A 22,503-nucleotide genomic window follows, 5' to 3' on the forward strand; every position below is an offset into this window, starting at 1 on the left:
GCTAACACACACAGAGAACACACACCGCTAACACACAGAGAACACACATCGCTAACACACAGAGATCACACCGCTAACACACACCGCTAACACACAGAGATCACACACCGCTAACACACAGAGATCACACACCGCTAACAAACAGAGATCACACACCGCTAACACACAGAGATCACACACCGCTAACACACAGAGATCACACACCGCTAACACACAGAGATCACACACCGCTAACACACAGAGAACACACACAGAGAACACACAGAGATCACACACCGCTAACACACAGAGAACACACACAGAGAACACACAGAGATCACACACCGCTAACACACAGAGATCACACACCGCTAACAAACACAGAGATCACACACCGCAAACACACAGAGATCACATACCGCAAACACATATAGAGAACGCACACCGCTAACAAGCAGAGATCACACCGCTAACACACACAGAGATCACACCGCTAACACACAGAGCTCACAGCGCTAACACACAGAGATCACACACCGCTAACACACAGAGAACACACACCGCTAACACACACAGAGAACACACCGCTAACACACAGAGATCACACACCGCAAACACACAGAGATCACATACCGCAAACACATATAGAGAACGCACACCGCTAACAAGCAGAGATCACACATCGCTAACACACAGAGATCACACCGCTAACACACACAGAGATCACACATCGCTAACACACAGAGATCACACCGCTAACACACACCGCTAACACACACAGAGAACACACACCGCTAACACACACCGCTAACACACAGAGATCACACATCGCTAACACACAGAGATCACACCGCTAACACACACCGCTAACACACAGAGATCACACACCGCTAAAGCACAGAGATCACACACCGCTAACACACAGAGATCACACACCGCTAACACACACAGAGAACACACACCGCTAACACACACAGAGATCACACACCGCAAACACACAGAGATCACATACCGCAAACACACATAGAGAACGCACACCGCTAACAAGCAGAGATCACACATCGCTAACACACAGAGATCACACCGCTAACACACACAGAGATCACACATCGCTAACACACAGAGATCACACCGCTAACACACACCGCTAACACACACAGAGAACACACACCGCTAACACACACAGAGAACACACACCGCTAACACACAGAGATCACACACCGCTAACACACAGAGATCACACACCACTAACACACAGAGATCACACACCGCTAACACACAGAGATCACACACCGCTAACACACAGAGATCACACACCGCTAACACACAGAGAACACACACAGAGAACACACAGAGATCACACACCGCTAACACACAGAGATCACACCGCTAACACACACAGAGAACACACACCGCTAACACACAGAGATCACACCGCTAACACACAGAGAACACACACCGCTAACACACAGAGATCACACCGCTAACACACACAGAGAACACACACCGCTAACACACAGAGAACACACACCGCTAAAACACACAGAGATCACACACCGCAAACACACAGAGAACACACACCGCTAACACACACAGAGAACACACCGCTAACACACAGAGAACACACACCGCTAACTCACAGAGATCACAGCGCTAACACACACAGAGATCACACAACGCTAACACACACAGAGAACACACACCGCTAACACACAAAGAGATCACACACCGCTAACACACATAGAGAACACACACCGCTAACACACACAGAGATCACACACCGCTAACACACACAGAGATCACACACCGCTAACACACACAGAGAACACACACCGCTAACACACACAGAGATCACACACCGCTAACACACACAGAGCTCACACACCGCTAACACACACACAGATCACACACCGCAAACACACAGAGAACACACACCGCTAACACACACAGAGAACACACCGCTAACATACAGAGAACACACACCGCTAACACACAGAGATCACAGCGCTAACACACAGAGATCACACCCCGCTAACACACAGAGATCACACACCGCTAACACACACAGAGATCACACACCGCAAACACATATAGAGAACGCACACCGCTAACAAGCAGAGATCACACATCGCTAACACACAGAGATCACACCGCTAACACACACAGAGATCACACATCGCTAACACACAGAGATCACACCGCTAACACACACCGCTAACACACACAGAGAACACACACCGCTAACACACACAGAGAAAACACACCGCTAACACACAGAGATCACACATCGCTAACACACAGAGATCACACCGCTAACACACACCGCTAACACACAGAGATCACACACCACTAACACACAGAGATCACACACCGCTAACACACAGAGATCACACACCGCTAACACACAGAGATCACACACCGCTAACACACAGAGATCACACACCGCTAACACACAGAGAACACACACAGAGAACACACAGAGATCACACACCGCTAACACACAGAGATCACACCGCTAACACACACAGAGATCACACCGCTAACACACAGAGATCACACCGCTAACACACAGAGAACACACACCGCTAACACACAGAGAACACACACAGAGAACACACAGAGATCACACCGCAAACACACAGAGATCACACCGCTAACACACAGAGAAAACGCACCGCTAACACACAGAGCTCACAGCGCTAACACACAGAGCTCACAGCGCTAACACACAGAGCTCACAGCGCTAACACACAGAGATCACACACCGCTAACACACACAGAGCTCACAGCGCTAACACACAGAGATCACACACCGCTAACACACAGAGCTCACAGCGCTAACACACAGAGATCACACACCGCTAACACACAGAGCTCACAGCGCTAACACACAGAGATCACACACCGCTAACACACAGAGCTCACAGCGCTAACACACAGAGCTCACACACCGCTAACACACAGAGCTCACACACCGCTAACACACACACAGATCACACACCGCAAACACACAGAGAACACACACCGCTAACACACACAGAGATCACAGCGCTAACACACAGAGATCACACACCGCCAACACACAGAGATCACACCGCTAACACACACAGAGATCACACATCGCTAACACACAGAGATCACACCGCTAACACACACCGCTAACACACACAGAGAACACACACCGCTAACACACACAGAGAACACACACCGCTAACACACAGAGAACACACATCGCTAACACACAGAGATCACACCGCTAACACACACCGCTAACACACAGAGATCACACACCGCTAACACACAGAGATCACACACCGCTAACAAACAGAGATCACACACCGCTAACACACAGAGATCACACACCGCTAACACACAGAGATCACACACCGCTAACACACAGAGATCACACACCGCTAACACACAGAGAACACACACAGAGAACACACAGAGATCACACACCGCTAACACACAGAGAACACACACAGAGAACACACAGAGATCACACACCGCTAACACACAGAGATCACACACCGCTAACAAACACAGAGATCACACACCGCAAACACACAGAGATCACATACCGCAAACACATATAGAGAACGCACACCGCTAACAAGCAGAGATCACACCGCTAACACACACAGAGATCACACCGCTAACACACAGAGCTCACAGCGCTAACACACAGAGATCACACACCGCTAACACACAGAGAACACACACCGCTAACACACACAGAGAACACACCGCTAACACACAGAGATCACACACCGCAAACACACAGAGATCACATACCGCAAACACATATAGAGAACGCACACCGCTAACAAGCAGAGATCACACATCGCTAACACACAGAGATCACACCGCTAACACACACAGAGATCACACATCGCTAACACACAGAGATCACACCGCTAACACACACCGCTAACACACACAGAGAACACACACCGCTAACACACACCGCTAACACACAGAGATCACACATCGCTAACACACAGAGATCACACCGCTAACACACACCGCTAACACACAGAGATCACACACCGCTAAAGCACAGAGATCACACACCGCTAACACACAGAGATCACACACCGCTAACACACACAGAGAACACACACCGCTAACACACACAGAGATCACACACCGCAAACACACAGAGATCACATACCGCAAACACACATAGAGAACGCACACCGCTAACAAGCAGAGATCACACATCGCTAACACACAGAGATCACACCGCTAACACACACAGAGATCACACATCGCTAACACACAGAGATCACACCGCTAACACACACCGCTAACACACACAGAGAACACACACCGCTAACACACACAGAGAACACACACCGCTAACACACAGAGATCACACACCGCTAACACACAGAGATCACACACCACTAACACACAGAGATCACACACCGCTAACACACAGAGATCACACACCGCTAACACACAGAGATCACACATCGCTAACACACAGAGAACACACACAGAGAACACACAGAGATCACACACCGCTAACACACAGAGATCACACCGCTAACACACACAGAGAACACACACCGCTAACACACAGAGATCACACCGCTAACACACAGAGAACACACACCGCTAACACACAGAGATCACACCGCTAACACACACAGAGAACACACACCGCTAACACACAGAGAACACACACCGCTAAAACACACAGAGATCACACACCGCAAACACACAGAGAACACACACCGCTAACACACACAGAGAACACACCGCTAACACACAGAGAACACACACCGCTAACTCACAGAGATCACAGCGCTAACACACACAGAGATCACACAACGCTAACACACACAGAGAACACACACCGCTAACACACAAAGAGATCACACACCGCTAACACACATAGAGAACACACACCGCTAACACACACAGAGATCACACACCGCTAACACACACAGAGATCACACACCACTAACACACACAGAGAACACACACCGCTAACACACACAGAGATCACACACCGCTAACACACACAGAGCTCACACACCGCTAACACACACACAGATCACACACCGCAAACACACAGAGAACACACACAGCTAACACACACAGAGAACACACCGCTAACATACAGAGAACACACACCGCTAACACACAGAGATCACAGCGCTAACACACAGAGATCACACCCCGCTAACACACAGAGATCACACACCGCTAACACACACAGAGATCACACACCGCAAACACATATAGAGAACGCACACCGCTAACAAGCAGAGATCACACATCGCTAACACACAGAGATCACACCGCTAACACACACAGAGATCACACATCGCTAACACACAGAGATCACACCGCTAACACACACCGCTAACACACACAGAGAACACACACCGCTAACACACACAGAGAAAACACACCGCTAACACACAGAGATCACACATCGCTAACACACAGAGATCACACCGCTAACACACACCGCTAACACACAGAGATCACACACCACTAACACACAGAGATCACACACCGCTAACACACAGAGATCACACACCGCTAACACACAGAGATCACACACCGCTAACACACAGAGATCACACACCGCTAACACACAGAGAACACACACAGAGAACACACAGAGATCACACACCGCTAACACACAGAGATCACACCGCTAACACACACAGAGAACACACACCGCTAACACACAGAGATCACACCGCTAACACACAGAGAACACACACCGCTAACACACAGAGAACACACACAGAGAACACACAGAGATCACACCGCAAACACACAGAGATCACACCGCTAACACACAGAGAACACGCACCGCTAACACACAGAGCTCACAGCGCTAACACACAGAGCTCACAGCGCTAACACACAGAGCTCACAGCGCTAACACACAGATATCACACACCGCTAACACACAGAGATCACACCGCTAACACACACAGAGAACACACACCGCTAACACACAGAGATCACACCGCTAACACACAGAGAACACACACCGCTAACACACAGAGAACACACACAGAGAACACACAGAGATCACACCGCAAACACACAGAGATCACACCGCTAACACACAGAGAACACGCACCGCTAACACACAGAGCTCACAGCGCTAACACACAGAGCTCACAGCGCTAACACACAGAGCTCACAGCGCTAACACACAGAGATCACACACCGCTAACACACACAGAGCTCACAGCGCTAACACACAGAGATCACACACCGCTAACACACAGAGCTCACAGCGCTAACACACAGAGATCACACACCGCTAACACACAGAGCTCACAGCGCTAACACACAGAGATCACACACCGCTAACACACAGAGCTCACAGCGCTAACACACAGAGCTCACACACCGCTAACACACAGAGCTCACACACCGCTAACACACACACAGATCACACACCGCAAACACACAGAGAACACACACCGCTAACACACACAGAGATCACAGCGCTAACACACAGAGATCACACACCGCCAACACACAGAGATCACACACCGCTAATACACACAGAGATCACACACCGCTAACACACACAGAGATCACACACCGCAAACACACAGAGATCACATACCGCAAACACATATAGAGAACGCACACTGCTAACAAGCAGAGATCACACATCGCTAACACACAGAGATCACACCGCTAACACACACAGAGATCACACATCGCTAACACACAGAGATCACACCGCTAACACACACCGCTAACACACACAGAGAACACACACCGCTAACACACACAGAGAACACACACCGCTAACACACAGAGATCACACATCGCTAACACACAGAGATCACACCGCTAACACACACCGCTAACACACAGAGATCACACACCGCTAACACACAGAGATCACACACCGCTAACAAACAGAGATCACACACCGCTAACACACAGAGATCACACACCGCTAACACACAGAGATCACACACCGCTAACACACAGAGATCACACACCGCTAACACACAGAGAACACACACAGAGAACACACAGAGATCACACACCGCTAACACACAGAGATCACACACCGCTAACACACACAGAGCTCACAGCGCTAACACACAGAGATCACACACCGCTAACACACAGAGCTCACAGCGCTAACACACAGAGATCACACACCGCTAACACACAGAGCTCACAGCGCTAACACACAGAGCTCACACACCGCTAACACACAGAGCTCACACACCGCTAACACACACACAGATCACACACCGCAAACACACAGAGAACACACACCGCTAACACACACAGAGATCACAGCGCTAACACACAGAGATCACACACCGCCAACACACAGAGATCACACACCGCTAATACACACAGAGATCACACACCGCTAACACACACAGAGATCACACACCGCAAACACACAGAGATCACATACCGCAAACACATATAGAGAACGCACACCGCTAACAAGCAGAGATCACACATCGCTAACACACAGAGATCACACCGCTAACACACACAGAGATCACACATCGCTAACACACAGAGATCACACCGCTAACACACACCGCTAACACACACAGAGAACACACACCGCTAACACACACAGAGAACACACACCGCTAACACACAGAGATCACACATCGCTAACACACAGAGATCACACCGCTAACACACACCGCTAACACAAAGAGATCACACACCGCTAACACACAGAGATCACACACCGCTAACAAACAGAGATCACACACCGCTAACACACAGAGATCAAACACCGCTAACACACAGAGATCACACACCGCTAACACACAGAGATCACACACCGCTAACACACAGAGAACACACACAGAGAACACACAGAGATCACACACCGCTAACACACAGAGATCACACCGCTAACACACACAGAGAACACACACCGCTAACACACAGAGATCACACCGCTAACACACAGAGAACACACACCGCTAACACACAGAGATCACACCGCTAACACACACAGAGAACACACACCGCTAACACACAGAGAACACACACCGCTAACACACACAGAGATCACACACCGCTAACACACACAGAGATCACACACCGCTAACACACACAGAGAACACACACCGCTAACACACAGAGATCACACCGCTAACACACTGAGATCACACCGCTAACACACAGAGAACACGCACTGCTAACACACAGAGATCACACCGCTAACACACAGAGAACACACACCGCTAACACACAGAGAACACACACCGCTAACACACACAGAGATCACACACCGCTAACACACACAGAGAACACACACCGCTAATACACAGAGATCACACCGCTAACACACAGAGCTCACAGCGCTAACACACAGAGCTCACACACCGCTAACACACAGAGCTCACACACCGCTAACACACACACAGATCACACACCGCAAACACACAGAGAACACACACCGCTAACACACACAGAGATCACAGCGCTAACACACAGAGATCACACACCGCCAACACACAGAGATCACACACCGCTAATACACACAGAGATCACACACCGCTAACACACACAGAGATCACACACCGCAAACACACAGAGATCACATACCGCAAACACATATAGAAAACGCACACCGCTAACAAGCAGAGATCACACATCGCTAACACACAGAGATCACACCGCTAACACACACAGAGATCACACATCGCTAACACACAGAGATCACACCGCTAACACACACCGCTAACACACACAGAGAACACACACCGCTAACACACACAGAGAACACACACCGCTAACACACAGAGATCACACATCGCTAACACACAGAGATCACACCGCTAACACACACCGCTAACACACAGAGATCACACACCGCTAACACACAGAGATCACACACCGCTAACAAACAGAGATCACACACCGCTAACACACAGAGATCACACACCGCTAACACACAGAGATCACACACCGCTAACACACAGAGATCACACACCGCTAACACACAGAGAACACACACAGAGAACACACAGAGATCACACACCGCTAACACACAGAGATCACACCGCTAACACACACAGAGAACACACACCGCTAACACACAGAGATCACACCGCTAACACACAGAGAACACACACCGCTAACACACAGAGATCACACCGCTAACACACACAGAGAACACACACCGCTAACACACAGAGAACACACACCGCTAACACACACAGAGATCACACACCGCTAACACACACAGAGATCACACACCGCTAACACACACAGAGAACACACACCGCTAACACACAGAGATCACACCGCTAACACACTGAGATCACACCGCTAACACACAGAGAACACGCACCGCTAACACACAGAGATCACACCGCTAACACACAGAGAACACACACCGCTAACACACAGAGAACACACACCGCTAACACACACAGAGATCACACACCGCTAACACACACAGAGAACACACACCGCTAATACACAGAGATCACACCGCTAACACACAGAGCTCACAGCGCTAACACACAGAGCTCACACACCGCTAACACACAGAGCTCACACACCGCTAACACACACACAGATCACACACCGCAAACACACAGAGAACACACACCGCTAACACACACAGAGATCACAGCGCTAATACACAGAGATCACACACCGCCAACACACAGAGATCACACACCGCTAATACACACAGAGATCACACACCGCTAACACACACAGAGATCACACACCGCAAACACACAGAGATCACATACCGCAAACACATATAGAGAACGCACACCGCTAACAAGCAGAGATCACACATCGCTAACACACAGAGATCACACCGCTAACACACACAGAGATCACACATCGCTAACACACAGAGATCACACCGCTAACACACACCGCTAACACACACAGAGAACACACACCGCTAACACACACAGAGAACACACACCGCTAACACACAGAGATCACACATCGCTAACACACAGAGATCACACCGCTAACACACACCGCTAACACAAAGAGATCACACACCGCTAACACACAGAGATCACACACCGCTAACAAACAGAGATCACACACCGCTAACACACAGAGATCAAACACCGCTAACACACAGAGATCACACACCGCTAACACACAGAGATCACACACCGCTAACACACAGAGAACACACACAGAGAACACACAGAGATCACACACCGCTAACACACAGAGATCACACCGCTAACACACACAGAGAACACACACCGCTAACACACAGAGATCACACCGCTAACACACAGAGAACACACACCGCTAACACACAGAGATCACACCGCTAACACACACAGAGAACACACACCGCTAACACACAGAGAACACACACCGCTAACACACACAGAGATCACACACCGCTAACACACACAGAGATCACACACCGCTAACACACACAGAGAACACACACCGCTAACACACAGAGATCACACCGCTAACACACTGAGATCACACCGCTAACACACAGAGAACACGCACTGCTAACACACAGAGATCACACCGCTAACACACAGAGAACACACACCGCTAACACACAGAGAACACACACCGCTAACACACACAGAGATCACACACCGCTAACACACACAGAGAACACACACCGCTAATACACAGAGATCACACCGCTAACACACAGAGCTCACAGCGCTAACACACAGAGCTTACACACCGCTAACACACAGAGCTCACACACCGCTAACACACACACAGATCACACACCGCAAACACACAGAGAACACACACCGCTAACACACACAGAGATCACAGCGCTAACACACAGAGATCACACACCGCCAACACACAGAGATCACACACCGCTAATACACACAGAGATCACACACCGCTAACACACACAGAGATCACACACCGCAAACACACAGAGATCACATACCGCAAACACATATAGAAAACGCACACCGCTAACAAGCAGAGATCACACATCGCTAACACACAGAGATCACACCGCTAACACACACAGAGATCACACATCGCTAACACACAGAGATCACACCGCTAACACACACCGCTAACACACACAGAGAACACACACCGCTAACACACACAGAGAACACACACCGCTAACACACAGAGATCACACATCGCTAACACACAGAGATCACACCGCTAACACACACCGCTAACACACAGAGATCACACACCGCTAACACACAGAGATCACACACCGCTAACAAACAGAGATCACACACCGCTAACACACAGAGATCACACACCGCTAACACACAGAGATCACACACCGCTAACACACAGAGATCACACACCGCTAACACACAGAGAACACACACAGAGAACACACAGAGATCACACACCGCTAACACACAGAGATCACACCGCTAACACACACAGAGAACACACACCGCTAACACACAGAGATCACACCGCTAACACACAGAGAACACACACCGCTAACACACAGAGATCACACCGCTAACACACACAGAGAACACACACCGCTAACACACAGAGAACACACACCGCTAACACACACAGAGATCACACACCGCTAACACACACAGAGATCACACACCGCTAACACACACAGAGAACACACACCGCTAACACACAGAGATCACACCGCTAACACACTGAGATCACACCGCTAACACACAGAGAACACGCACCGCTAACACACAGAGATCACACCGCTAACACACAGAGAACACACACCGCTAACACACAGAGAACACACACCGCTAACACACACAGAGATCACACACCGCTAACACACACAGAGAACACACACCGCTAATACACAGAGATCACACCGCTAACACACAGAGCTCACAGCGCTAACACACAGAGCTCACACACCGCTAACACACAGAGCTCACACACCGCTAACACACACACAGATCACACACCGCAAACACACAGAGAACACACACCGCTAACACACACAGAGATCACAGCGCTAACACACAGAGATCACACACCGCCAACACACAGAGATCACACACCGCTAATACACACAGAGATCACACACCGCTAACACACACAGAGATCACACACCGCAAACACACAGAGATCACATACCGCAAACACATATAGAGAACGCACACCGCTAACAAGCAGAGATCACACATCGCTAACACACAGAGATCACACCGCTAACACACACAGAGATCACACATCGCTAACACACAGAGATCACACCGCTAACACACACCGCTAACACACACAGAGAACACACACCGCTAACACACACAGAGAACACACACCGCTAACACACAGAGATCACACATCGCTAACACACAGAGATCACACCGCTAACACACACCGCTAACACACAGAGATCACACACCGCTAACACACAGAGATCACACACCGCTAACAAACAGAGATCACACACCGCTAACACACAGAGATCACACACCGCTAACACACAGAGATCACACACCGCTAACACACAGAGATCACACACCGCTAACACACAGAGAACACACACAGAGAACACACAGAGATCACACACCGCTAACACACAGAGATCACACCGCTAACACACACAGAGAACACACACCGCTAACACACAGAGATCACACCGCTAACACACAGAGAACACACACCGCTAACACACAGAGATCACACCGCTAACACACACAGAGAACACACACCGCTAACACACAGAGAACACACACCGCTAACACACACAGAGATCACACACCGCTAACACACACAGAGATCACACACCGCTAACACACACAGAGAACACACACCGCTAACACACAGAGATCACACCGCTAACACACTGAGATCACACCGCTAACACACAGAGAACACGCACCGCTAACACACAGAGATCACACCGCTAACACACAGAGAACACACACCGCTAACACACAGAGAACACACACCGCTAACACACACAGAGATCACACACCGCTAACACACACAGAGAACACACACCGCTAATACACAGAGATCACACCGCTAACACACAGAGATCACACCGCTAACACACAGAGAACACGCACCGCTAACACACAGAGCTCACAGCGCTAACACACAGAGCTCACAGCGCTAACACACAGAGATCACACACCGCTAACACACACAGAGCTCACAGCGCTAACACACAGAGATCACACACCGCTAACACACAGAGCTCACGGCGCTAACACACAGAGATCACACACCGCTAACACACAGAGCTCACGGCGCTGTCACAGCTGAAACCCACTCTCAAACTGCTCTTTAAAGCCTCTCCTGATCGCTCTGCTTTGTCTCCGTGTCAGCGCTGCTGTCTCTCTACTGCCCCCGCTGGCCCGATGCTGCCGTGGTGGGCGAGGGCTAAAAATACACGCTGCCACGGAGACTTGAGTTGTTTAATGGAGAGAGCATGACATGAGATGTGTTCAGTGGAGTCCCAGCTCTGATTCAAATACTCTCTCTGTTTCTATAGGAATGTTGACCTCACACGTCACAAATATAAATCTCATCTGGTGATTAATAGTTGTAAGCAAATGTTCACGGCTTTACAATCTTTCAAATAAAATCAGTTATGCCTTTTTTATACTAATGCAGACAAGCTTGATTATTGCTTTCAGATGAAACACTGCTACATGTAGCTGCCCCGTGTTTCCATCTGACGAGTTCTGACAGATGTAACGTATCACCTCCTGATGTGAAGTGTGCATCGAATTCATGATTACTTGTTCACCATCTCCGTCAGAGTCAGAGTCAGGATCATATTGACATGAAATAATGACAACCCAACAAAAATCCCACAGAGAATTGAGGAGGAAATGGTTTACGCTGACTGGTTTACTGAGCGGAAGTAGCACTTGACAATTGAGATAACGCCAACACCAACAAAATCATATCCTTTTTGTTTCAGTCACGTTACTTATGATATGTGTACGAAACTTGAAGAAGACAGACATTCTGGGCTCATAGCTTTCAAGAGCACGGACTTTGTGTTCAAATAAAATGTTGGAAATGAGGCTCATTAAAACGTTTATTAGCATTTAGCCACGCAATAATATGTAAACAAGCATTAACCAGCTGCTAACGACCTGAAACAAACTGCTCAGTCTGGAGTGAGTCCACTGGTCCCTCCTGACCACAGTCCCACATTTATGGACAAACGGGGTCTTTGGGGATCTTACAGAAGAGGAATCTTTTGTTTTAAGACTTTTTGTTGGCAGTTACCACAGTGAGCATGACCTAATACACCTACATTGTACAACTGTAAAAACATTGTGCACCTTTGATATTGTCAAATCATTATACGACCATTATTTGCTCCGCCGTGGTGGCAGTTTGCATCAGCCACATCTTTTTAACACGACCAAAACAAAGTGCTGTTGCGTCACGGTGAAAATCCTCATAACTGATGTGTCAAAGCGGCGGCAGCTGTTTTCAGCAATTTGATCTGAATACGATCAGGCGTCTCTATGGCAACAGCAGTGTCATTATTATTGGACTGAAGGAGATGAAGAGCTTTGTGGAGGAGGATCTGGATAAATGTCCGATTTCAACACAAGTCCAGTTTTAGGATTGTGCTCGCATTCTACAAAGAGAGAGAATGATTTCAGACGGAGGCAGGGACCTGTGGGAGATATAAGCCGCACCATCCAAAAAATGCATAATAGAGAAGAAAAAAACATATATAAGTCGCATTTTTGGGGGAAACAGACATTTGATCTTGAAATGCAGTTTAAAACAATAACAGATGAGAGAACATGGTGAATAGGTGTACGTATGCTAACGCTAACACCTTCAGCTACATGACGTATGCTAACGCTAACACCTTCAGCTACATGACGTATGCTAACGCTAACACCTTCAGCTACATGACGTATGCTAACGCTAACACCTTCAGCTACATGACGTATGCTAACGCTAACACCTTCAGCTACATGACGTATGCTAACACTTACACCTTCAGCTACATGACGTATGCTAACGCTAACACCTTCAGCTACATGACGTATGCTAATGCTAACACCTTCAGCTACATGACATATGCTGACGCTAACACCTTCAGCTACATGACGTATGCTAACGCTAACACCTTCAGCTACATGACGTATGCTAACGCTAACACCTTCAGCTACATGACGTATGCTGACGCTAACACCTTCAGCTACATGACGTATGCTAACGCTAACACCTTCAGCTACATGACGTATGCTAACGCTAACACCTTCAGCTACATGACGTATACTAAAACCTTCAACTACATGACGTATGCTAACGCTAACACCTTCAGCTACATGACGTATACTAACGCTAACACCTTCAGCTACATGACGTATGCTAACGCTAACACCTTCAGCTACATGACGTATGCTAACGCTAATACCTTCAGCTACATGACGTATGCTAATGCTAAAACCTTCAGCTACATGACGTATGCTAACGCTAACACCTTCAGCTACATGACGTATGCTAACGCTAACACCTTCAGCTACATGACGTATGCTAACGCTAACACCTTCAGCTACATGACGTATGCTAACGCTAACACCTTCAGCTACATGACGTATGCTAACGTTAACACCTTCAGCTACATGACGTATGCTAACGCTAACACCTTCAGCTACATGACGTATGCTAACGCTAACACCTTCAGCTACATGACGTATGCTAACGCTAACACCTTCAGCTACATGACGTATGCTAACGTTAACACCTTCAGCTACATGACGTATGCTAACGCTAACACCTTCAGCTACATGACGTATGCTAACGCTAACACCTTCAGCTACATGACGTATGCTAACGCTAACACCTTCAGCTACATGACGTATGCTAACGCTAACACCTTCAGCTACATGAGGCACAGACAGAACTGTGGTAAGTGTCTGGTATGTTAACGTAACATATGAACAGTTATTCAAATCAAATCAATTTATTTTTGTAAGGCCCAAAATCACAACAACAGTTGCCTCTGAGGGCCACAGGGAGAAATGAATCAACTATGTCTGTGGTGGCGATGGAGTCAGACAATGTCTGTGGTGGCGAGGGACGATGTCCCAGGGTCCTCTGTCCTTAGACTCTCCTTCTCGGCCAGGAAAAACTACAAAAAAACCTCTTTGGGAAAAAAGCGTAGAAACCTGGAGGAGTTCCAGTGAAGGAGAGATCCGACTCTCACAGACGGACAGACGGATACGAGGAGACTGGAGCTGGACCCACTCTTCAGGCAGATGGGGGACCGTCGGAGGCGAGCTGGACCCACTGTTCAGGCAGATGAGGGACCGTCGGAGGCGAGCTGGACCCACTGTTCAGGCAGATGAGGGACCGACCACACAGGGCAGGGACCACTTCACCAGGAGAGGGGCATCTGGGTCCACAGGTCCTCAGGAGTGAGAGAAAGAAAAAGAAGGCGGTGAACAATTTGCAAGTGGAATTAAAAAATAAATATTGTTTGATAGCATAAGTAGTCAGAAGAAGAGGATAGTGCTCAAGCTGTCATACTTCCCCCAGCACAGTTACTCCTAGGGCAGCGTAGCTGAAGCTGTGGGTTTATGTTTCTGTTCCTAACTAGTCTGACCATAAGCGATTTCGAAGAGGAACGTTTTAAGCCTGGACTTAAATGAAGAGACTGTGTCAGCATATTTAACATGGGTCAGGAGCTGATTCCATAACACAGGAGCTTGGTAGCTAAACGCTCTACCTCCTACAGTACTTTTAGAGACTCTTGGCACCACCAGAAGGCCGGCATTCTGAGAGTGAAGAGCTCTGTTTGGATGATATGGTTCTATAGCATCTTTGAGGTCGGATGGGGCCATGTCATTTATGGCTTTGTAGCTCAAGAGTAGAATTTTTAATTTGATTCTAAACTCGACGGGAGCCAGTGAAGAGACTCCAGCACCGGCGTAATGTGCTCTCTTCTTTTTGTTCCTGTTAGTAATCTTGCTGCTGCATTTTGAACCAGTTGAAAGCTTTTTATGGAGCTTTTAGGACACGCTGCGAGCAGGAGTTACAGTAGTCTAATCTAGTCGTTACAAATGCATGGATAAGTTTTTCGGCATCACTTTTAGGCAGGATTCTTCTGATTTTGGCTCTTGTTGCGCAAATGGAAATAGGCTGTTTTACAAGCTTGATTTATATGAGCTTTAAATGAGAGCTCCTGGTCAAATAAGACTCCAAGGTTTCTTACAGTAGAGATAACTTCAGATAACTATAGCATAAAGAACATGCTAACAGATAACTATAGCATAAAGAACATGCTAACAGATAACTATAGCATAAAGAACATGCTAACAGATAACTATAGCATAAAGAACATGCTAACAAGTTTAGCAAAGCATCAGTTTTACCCCAAATCACTAAATCCATTGAATTCTTCTTCCTCTGTGTCACTTCTAAACAACTCCACAAACTCCAGAGGAAGAGGAAGTGCAGATTCTTCTTCTGTGTCGCTTAGAGCCTAGAGCGCCCTCTTGTGGTTGTCGGTGTGAAAATAATCAACATGTAAAATGTGGTTGCCAGTGTGAAAATAACGAGTTAATATTATCACATATAAGTCGCTCTGGAGTATAAGTTGCACCCCGGAACATAGTCTGGAAAATACGGTAAATGTAATGAACATGATTATTTTTAAAGATTTGACCTGAACTAAAACAGTATGTAACCAGGACTAAACCACGTCTAAACCTTGAGTAAACCAGGACTAAACATTGACTAAACCAGGACTAAACATTGACTAAACCAGGACTAAACATTGACTAAACCAGGACTAAACCTGGACTGAAACCGGTGAAACCAGATCTAAACCAGGATTGAAATCGTATTAAAACCAGGATTGAAACCAGACTAAATCAAGACTAGACAGAACTAAACCAGGACTTAAAACCGGATAAACCAGGACTAAACCAGAATTTAAACAGGATTGAAACCAGGACTCGACTCGAATTAAACCTGGAGTAAAACAGGACCAAACCAAGTCCACATCAAGACTAAACTGGGTCTAAATTAGCACCAAATAAGTACAAGTCTGAAGCAGAACTTTATAAAAGAACCACTTCTTTATACTTTATATTTAGTTGAAGTTACTTTCACGTTACTCCACCTCTGTGTGTCTGTAGTTCTTGTCAGTATTTCTCCATTTACTTACTGCCATTATGTCTGGTCCTCTCTCCATCAGCTCGTCCGGCATGTTTCACACTTCCTCAGATGTAACGACTGTGGGGCCGGCCTGCTAGCATCACTCACCGTTAGCGTCGCGGCTAACAGTGTGGACGCATCATTAGCCGCGGTTTCACTGAGCTCAGCAGCTCTCGTTAGCGTCCACAAAACACTGCAGATCCCAGGGAGCGCGGCGGTAAACAGAGCGAACGATACGGCATTGATTTTAGTTCTGCGCTGTGTGAAATGTCAGACGAGTTTGTGGGAAATAAAATGGGTTCAGATCCAACCAAGTGCTCCATCAAAAAAAGATCTGCTTTCAAAAGGACTTATTACAAAGCTAAACTGGAGAAAATGAGGGTTAAATTGGTTCAAAACATGGACTATATAGTATTCTAAAGGAATGTAAACAGGACAAAAATGTCATTGACAAAACCAGTCGACCTAAAACAACGAGAACAACAGCAATGAAACAGAATGGAACCAGGTCTCGGAGGAAAAACAAAGCTTATATTATTGATTAACCCTTTGTCACTATTACTCATATTGAACTAGGCAGGTCTAACTTTACACTCTAAACTGGTCCTAATTGAGTCCTAATATGGACTTGGTTTAGTCTCCTTCATGTCCTTGTTTAGTCCTTATCTTGTCCAGGTTTAGTTCCAGGTTCAGTCCTGGTTTAATTCCAATTTAATGTGGTGAATGTGTAAATTTGACCCTTTAGCTAAACGGCATTAACTGAATGTAGTCCATCACTAAGCATGTTCTGAATACAAAACCAGAAAGTAAGACTTTCATAAACTTGACTGACTGTATCTGTTTCCCCAGATTCAAGATCAACATTTTAATGCTGATTTATTCTTAGTTACATACAATTTTGACACAATTTCCACGCTGTCTATGTCGTGATTAGGTGTTTTGGTTCTCATGACAACTCTCCATTCCGAAAGTCTCTCTAAATCCAGTGGTTTAAAACCTATACCCCAGCATCTGTCAGTCAGAAATCAGTTCAATGAAATTGTAATGTCTAAATGTTGTGATGCCACCTGAAACCTAGCAATACATACAATACATCCAACTGGCTCTAAATTTAAATGTATAAGGGCACAAAAGTTATGGATTTATTGGAATGTTCCACAGTACGACTGTAAGTATTCATGTGCAATTACTGTCGTGATCACATGCAATGGTATTTATTTATTTATTTTTGTCTTTATTATTATTTTTCCCCTCCATCCCTTGTTGGGAAATGGGAGGTTTTGTCTATGGGAGTTTTTGTTTATAAGAGATCTTCTACTGAGAGTGTTTTTCAAACTTCCTATAAGTGATCTGTTCTTTTCTTCTGTGTCTACCTCTGTATTTACCTGCGTTGCAACAATGAAATTTCCCCATGTGGGACAATAAAGGATTGTCTTATCTTATCTTATTGCTATTTATTCAATTACAGGGGTTTTATTGCTGAGAATTGCCTTGAAAATCATGCATTCTTAAGTGAGACACAACAAGACGCTTTAGTTTTGTTTTACCAAGTACCACAAATATGACCTGAATCAGAAAACGTTATAAAATATTGCTTGAAGTTAGCTATTGCCTCTTATCACCCGTTACACAACAACCGTTTATCTCCGCTGGGTTTGTCCCAGAAAGTGTGTCCTGGAAGAGGCTCTACATGTCTGCGTTTTGACAGGAGCAGCAAAGAGGATTCAAATATAGAGATTGAGGAGAAGCCGCCAACAATGCAGTGCCAAACCTGAGTCGGCGACGAGGGAGTGTGAGGATAATTATATCTGAAGATTCACAATAGATTTTTAATGAACTCGCTGCTCTTTGTAAGCTTTTACAGACGTCTAACTAATGTAATTATCTTAATTTACTGGTTTTGGAGATGACTTCCTTTCTCTTTTAAAGTCCTTAAACGTTACAGTGATGTGAAGGTGCCGTGGTGAAGGTTTGATCTCTACGTTTTGGAAAATGTAACTATAGGTTTCATAACTAGAAGGGGGAATATTCTAGTGACAGATAATCACACATACCTTAACATGTACCTCGGCTGTTCAGGGTGTTCAGGCTGGTTTTAGTGGCTCTGTGGAAACCTATTTTTCTGTCTTTAAAACAACAGTAAAGTAAAAAAATCCACCTTTCGAAAGTGACGAAGCCTCTCCCTGGTTCATGCATGTGTCGTTTGTCTCGATGAATAGTTGTGTTTTAATGGTGTTTAGTGTGATTGGTGGTTGGAAATACTGCTGTGGCCACTTCATTCAGCCCCAGGACGGTTCATCAGTTCATCGGAGCGTGATTGGGGCGTGAATGATCATATAATCACTTTACTGGCAATAGAAAATGGAGATCGTTGTCAGGAAGGTTCCACAGTCGAGTAGAGCTCAGGTTTGAACATCAAAAATGTCAGTCGGATGTGCCAATCGTCCATAGAGCTACATTTGAAAAAAGTGAACAAACGAGCCGTGGAACGAGTCGATAAGCAGCAGGTCAACACTGGTAAAGCTAAATTAAACAGATAACAAAATATATGCTGTACATGGCTTTCACGTTACGTTTGTGATCTATAAAAAGACGATTACATTAACGTGAGTGGCATTTTACAGTCAGAGACATGGCAGAACGTGATTAGATTGCTTGGCGGGCCTGATTTGGCCCCCGGGCCTTAGGTTGAAAAGCCCTGCTATGACACTTCATCAGAGTGATTTCCATTTCGAGTTCGACAAATAATCTGCAACAAGTTTTTTTTAAATGTTTTATATATACTGCCCATGGAAAATACATTGAAATGAACTAATCAATCAGAACCAGGACAGTTTGATTGAGGAGGATAACAGCCCTCAGGACAAAGTAATATGTGTAACGCCATACTGTGGAACATTCTAGTCCAAGAGTTTCCTAGAGCACCTTCAAAAGTCTAAAGAGAAGCAATCAATGTAAGGCTGACACATTGAAAATATTCTAGTTTAATCCCAAAAAATCAGAACATCCCAAATTATTTCATGTCTTGATTGATAATTTTAACCTGAAGTGTTCTTGCCAAAGTGCTGAAGGTGTGAGAGCTGTGAAAGTGAACGCTGTTTCACCGTCAATCACACTTAAAAACTAAACTAACTACAAGTAAAACTCTGGTGGGTTTTCTGCACTTTTGGGACTTTTGGCTTGTCAGAGGTTAGAACTCTCGCCTCACAGTGAGAAGGTTCTGGATTCTGTTCCCGACATATGTGAAAAATGAACACCTCTGACATAGCACTTAACACATTATGAGTAAATATGATGTCTTCTGACACCAAAATGTCACCTTTAACCTGAATCCTGGTCAAGTTCTTTGTTGAAGTGCATTGTCTGGACTTAAAAATGAACAAAAACTAATCTTGATATTTATTTTATGGTCCATTCATGTTTTGTGCAAGACTTGAACCTCAACCAAAACATTCACGGGCAAAGACGTCAAAAACCTTACAAACGTTTCACATTTCTTTTGTTAATATCCATTGATTTGGTTTTCTTTTGTGTTCCAGCCGGACGAGTTGACGAACGTGTTGGAGATCTGTAACATCGTGTTCACCAGTATGTTCTCTCTGGAGATGATCCTCAAAATCACCGCCTTCGGGTCCTTCAGCTACCTGAGGAACCCGTACAACGTGTTCGACGGCATCATCGTCATCATCAGGTACAGGAAAACGCTGTGGCAAAGTGACTGTGTTGTCGCCAGGGTCAAATTAGAGACTCATACTAAAGAAAAATAATGCACATTTCAATCCCAGATAATCTGACCGTTCCAGTGTTGGTGATCAGAACACGTACTTTCTAAAAGCTGGTTCTGTTCCACACATGAGCACTAATACTCAGTGTTGGCTTTAGCATCCAAACATCACAAAGGATGAAAACCACTGGATCACACGATCACACATCACCAGAGCAGAGCTAGAACACGTGACATACCGGGAGGTTATTAACGTGAGCGTTTAGCATCCAAAGTAGCATACATGCTAACGCCCATGTAATAAACATTTGCTGGACATAATTGCACCAACAATGAGAAGGAAGTTTTAGTTTTATTTCATCAAATACCATCAAATCTGCATCATTAGTGAACTTACAAACAGTTAGTTTATGTCTCTTAGGGTGCGTTCACACCTCATTATTTGGTCCTAAATTGAGCCCATTTTAGTCCTGATGTGGACTGTTTGGTCCTGCTCCGGACCTTGTTTTGTCCTGATCCTGTCCAGGTTTAGTTTCATGTTTAGACCTGGTTAAGTCCCAATTCTGATGTGAATGTGTAACTGTGAAAACACTCTATCATTGCAAATGTAACCAACATATTAAATAATGAGCTGTCTACAAGCCTCAAAATGCATTTTTGGTGCCTCATTAAAATGAATAGTTTTATCAGCACCAGTGTGTGAGCTG

The 22,503-nt window shown here is 46.2% G+C and overlaps 1 protein-coding gene across 1 annotated transcript in view; it reads left to right on the top strand.

The window, feature by feature from the left end:
* The window catches only part of LOC140377342 (voltage-dependent T-type calcium channel subunit alpha-1I-like), a 302,547-nt gene that overhangs the window by 144,720 nt on the left and 135,324 nt on the right, over window positions 1–22,503 (top strand). The window contains exon 9 of the mRNA XM_072462718.1: window positions 21,612–21,763. Coding sequence (XP_072318819.1) covers window positions 21,612–21,763 — 152 coding nt within the window. The remainder of the gene's footprint in view (window positions 1–21,611; window positions 21,764–22,503) is intronic.

The sequence above is a fragment of the Eucyclogobius newberryi genome, unplaced genomic scaffold (genome assembly GCF_026437365.1).
Source record: "Eucyclogobius newberryi isolate DKJ021-1_F unplaced genomic scaffold, fEucNew1.0.hap1 SCAF_4, whole genome shotgun sequence".
Classification (NCBI taxonomy): domain Eukaryota; kingdom Metazoa; phylum Chordata; class Actinopteri; order Gobiiformes; family Gobiidae; genus Eucyclogobius; species Eucyclogobius newberryi.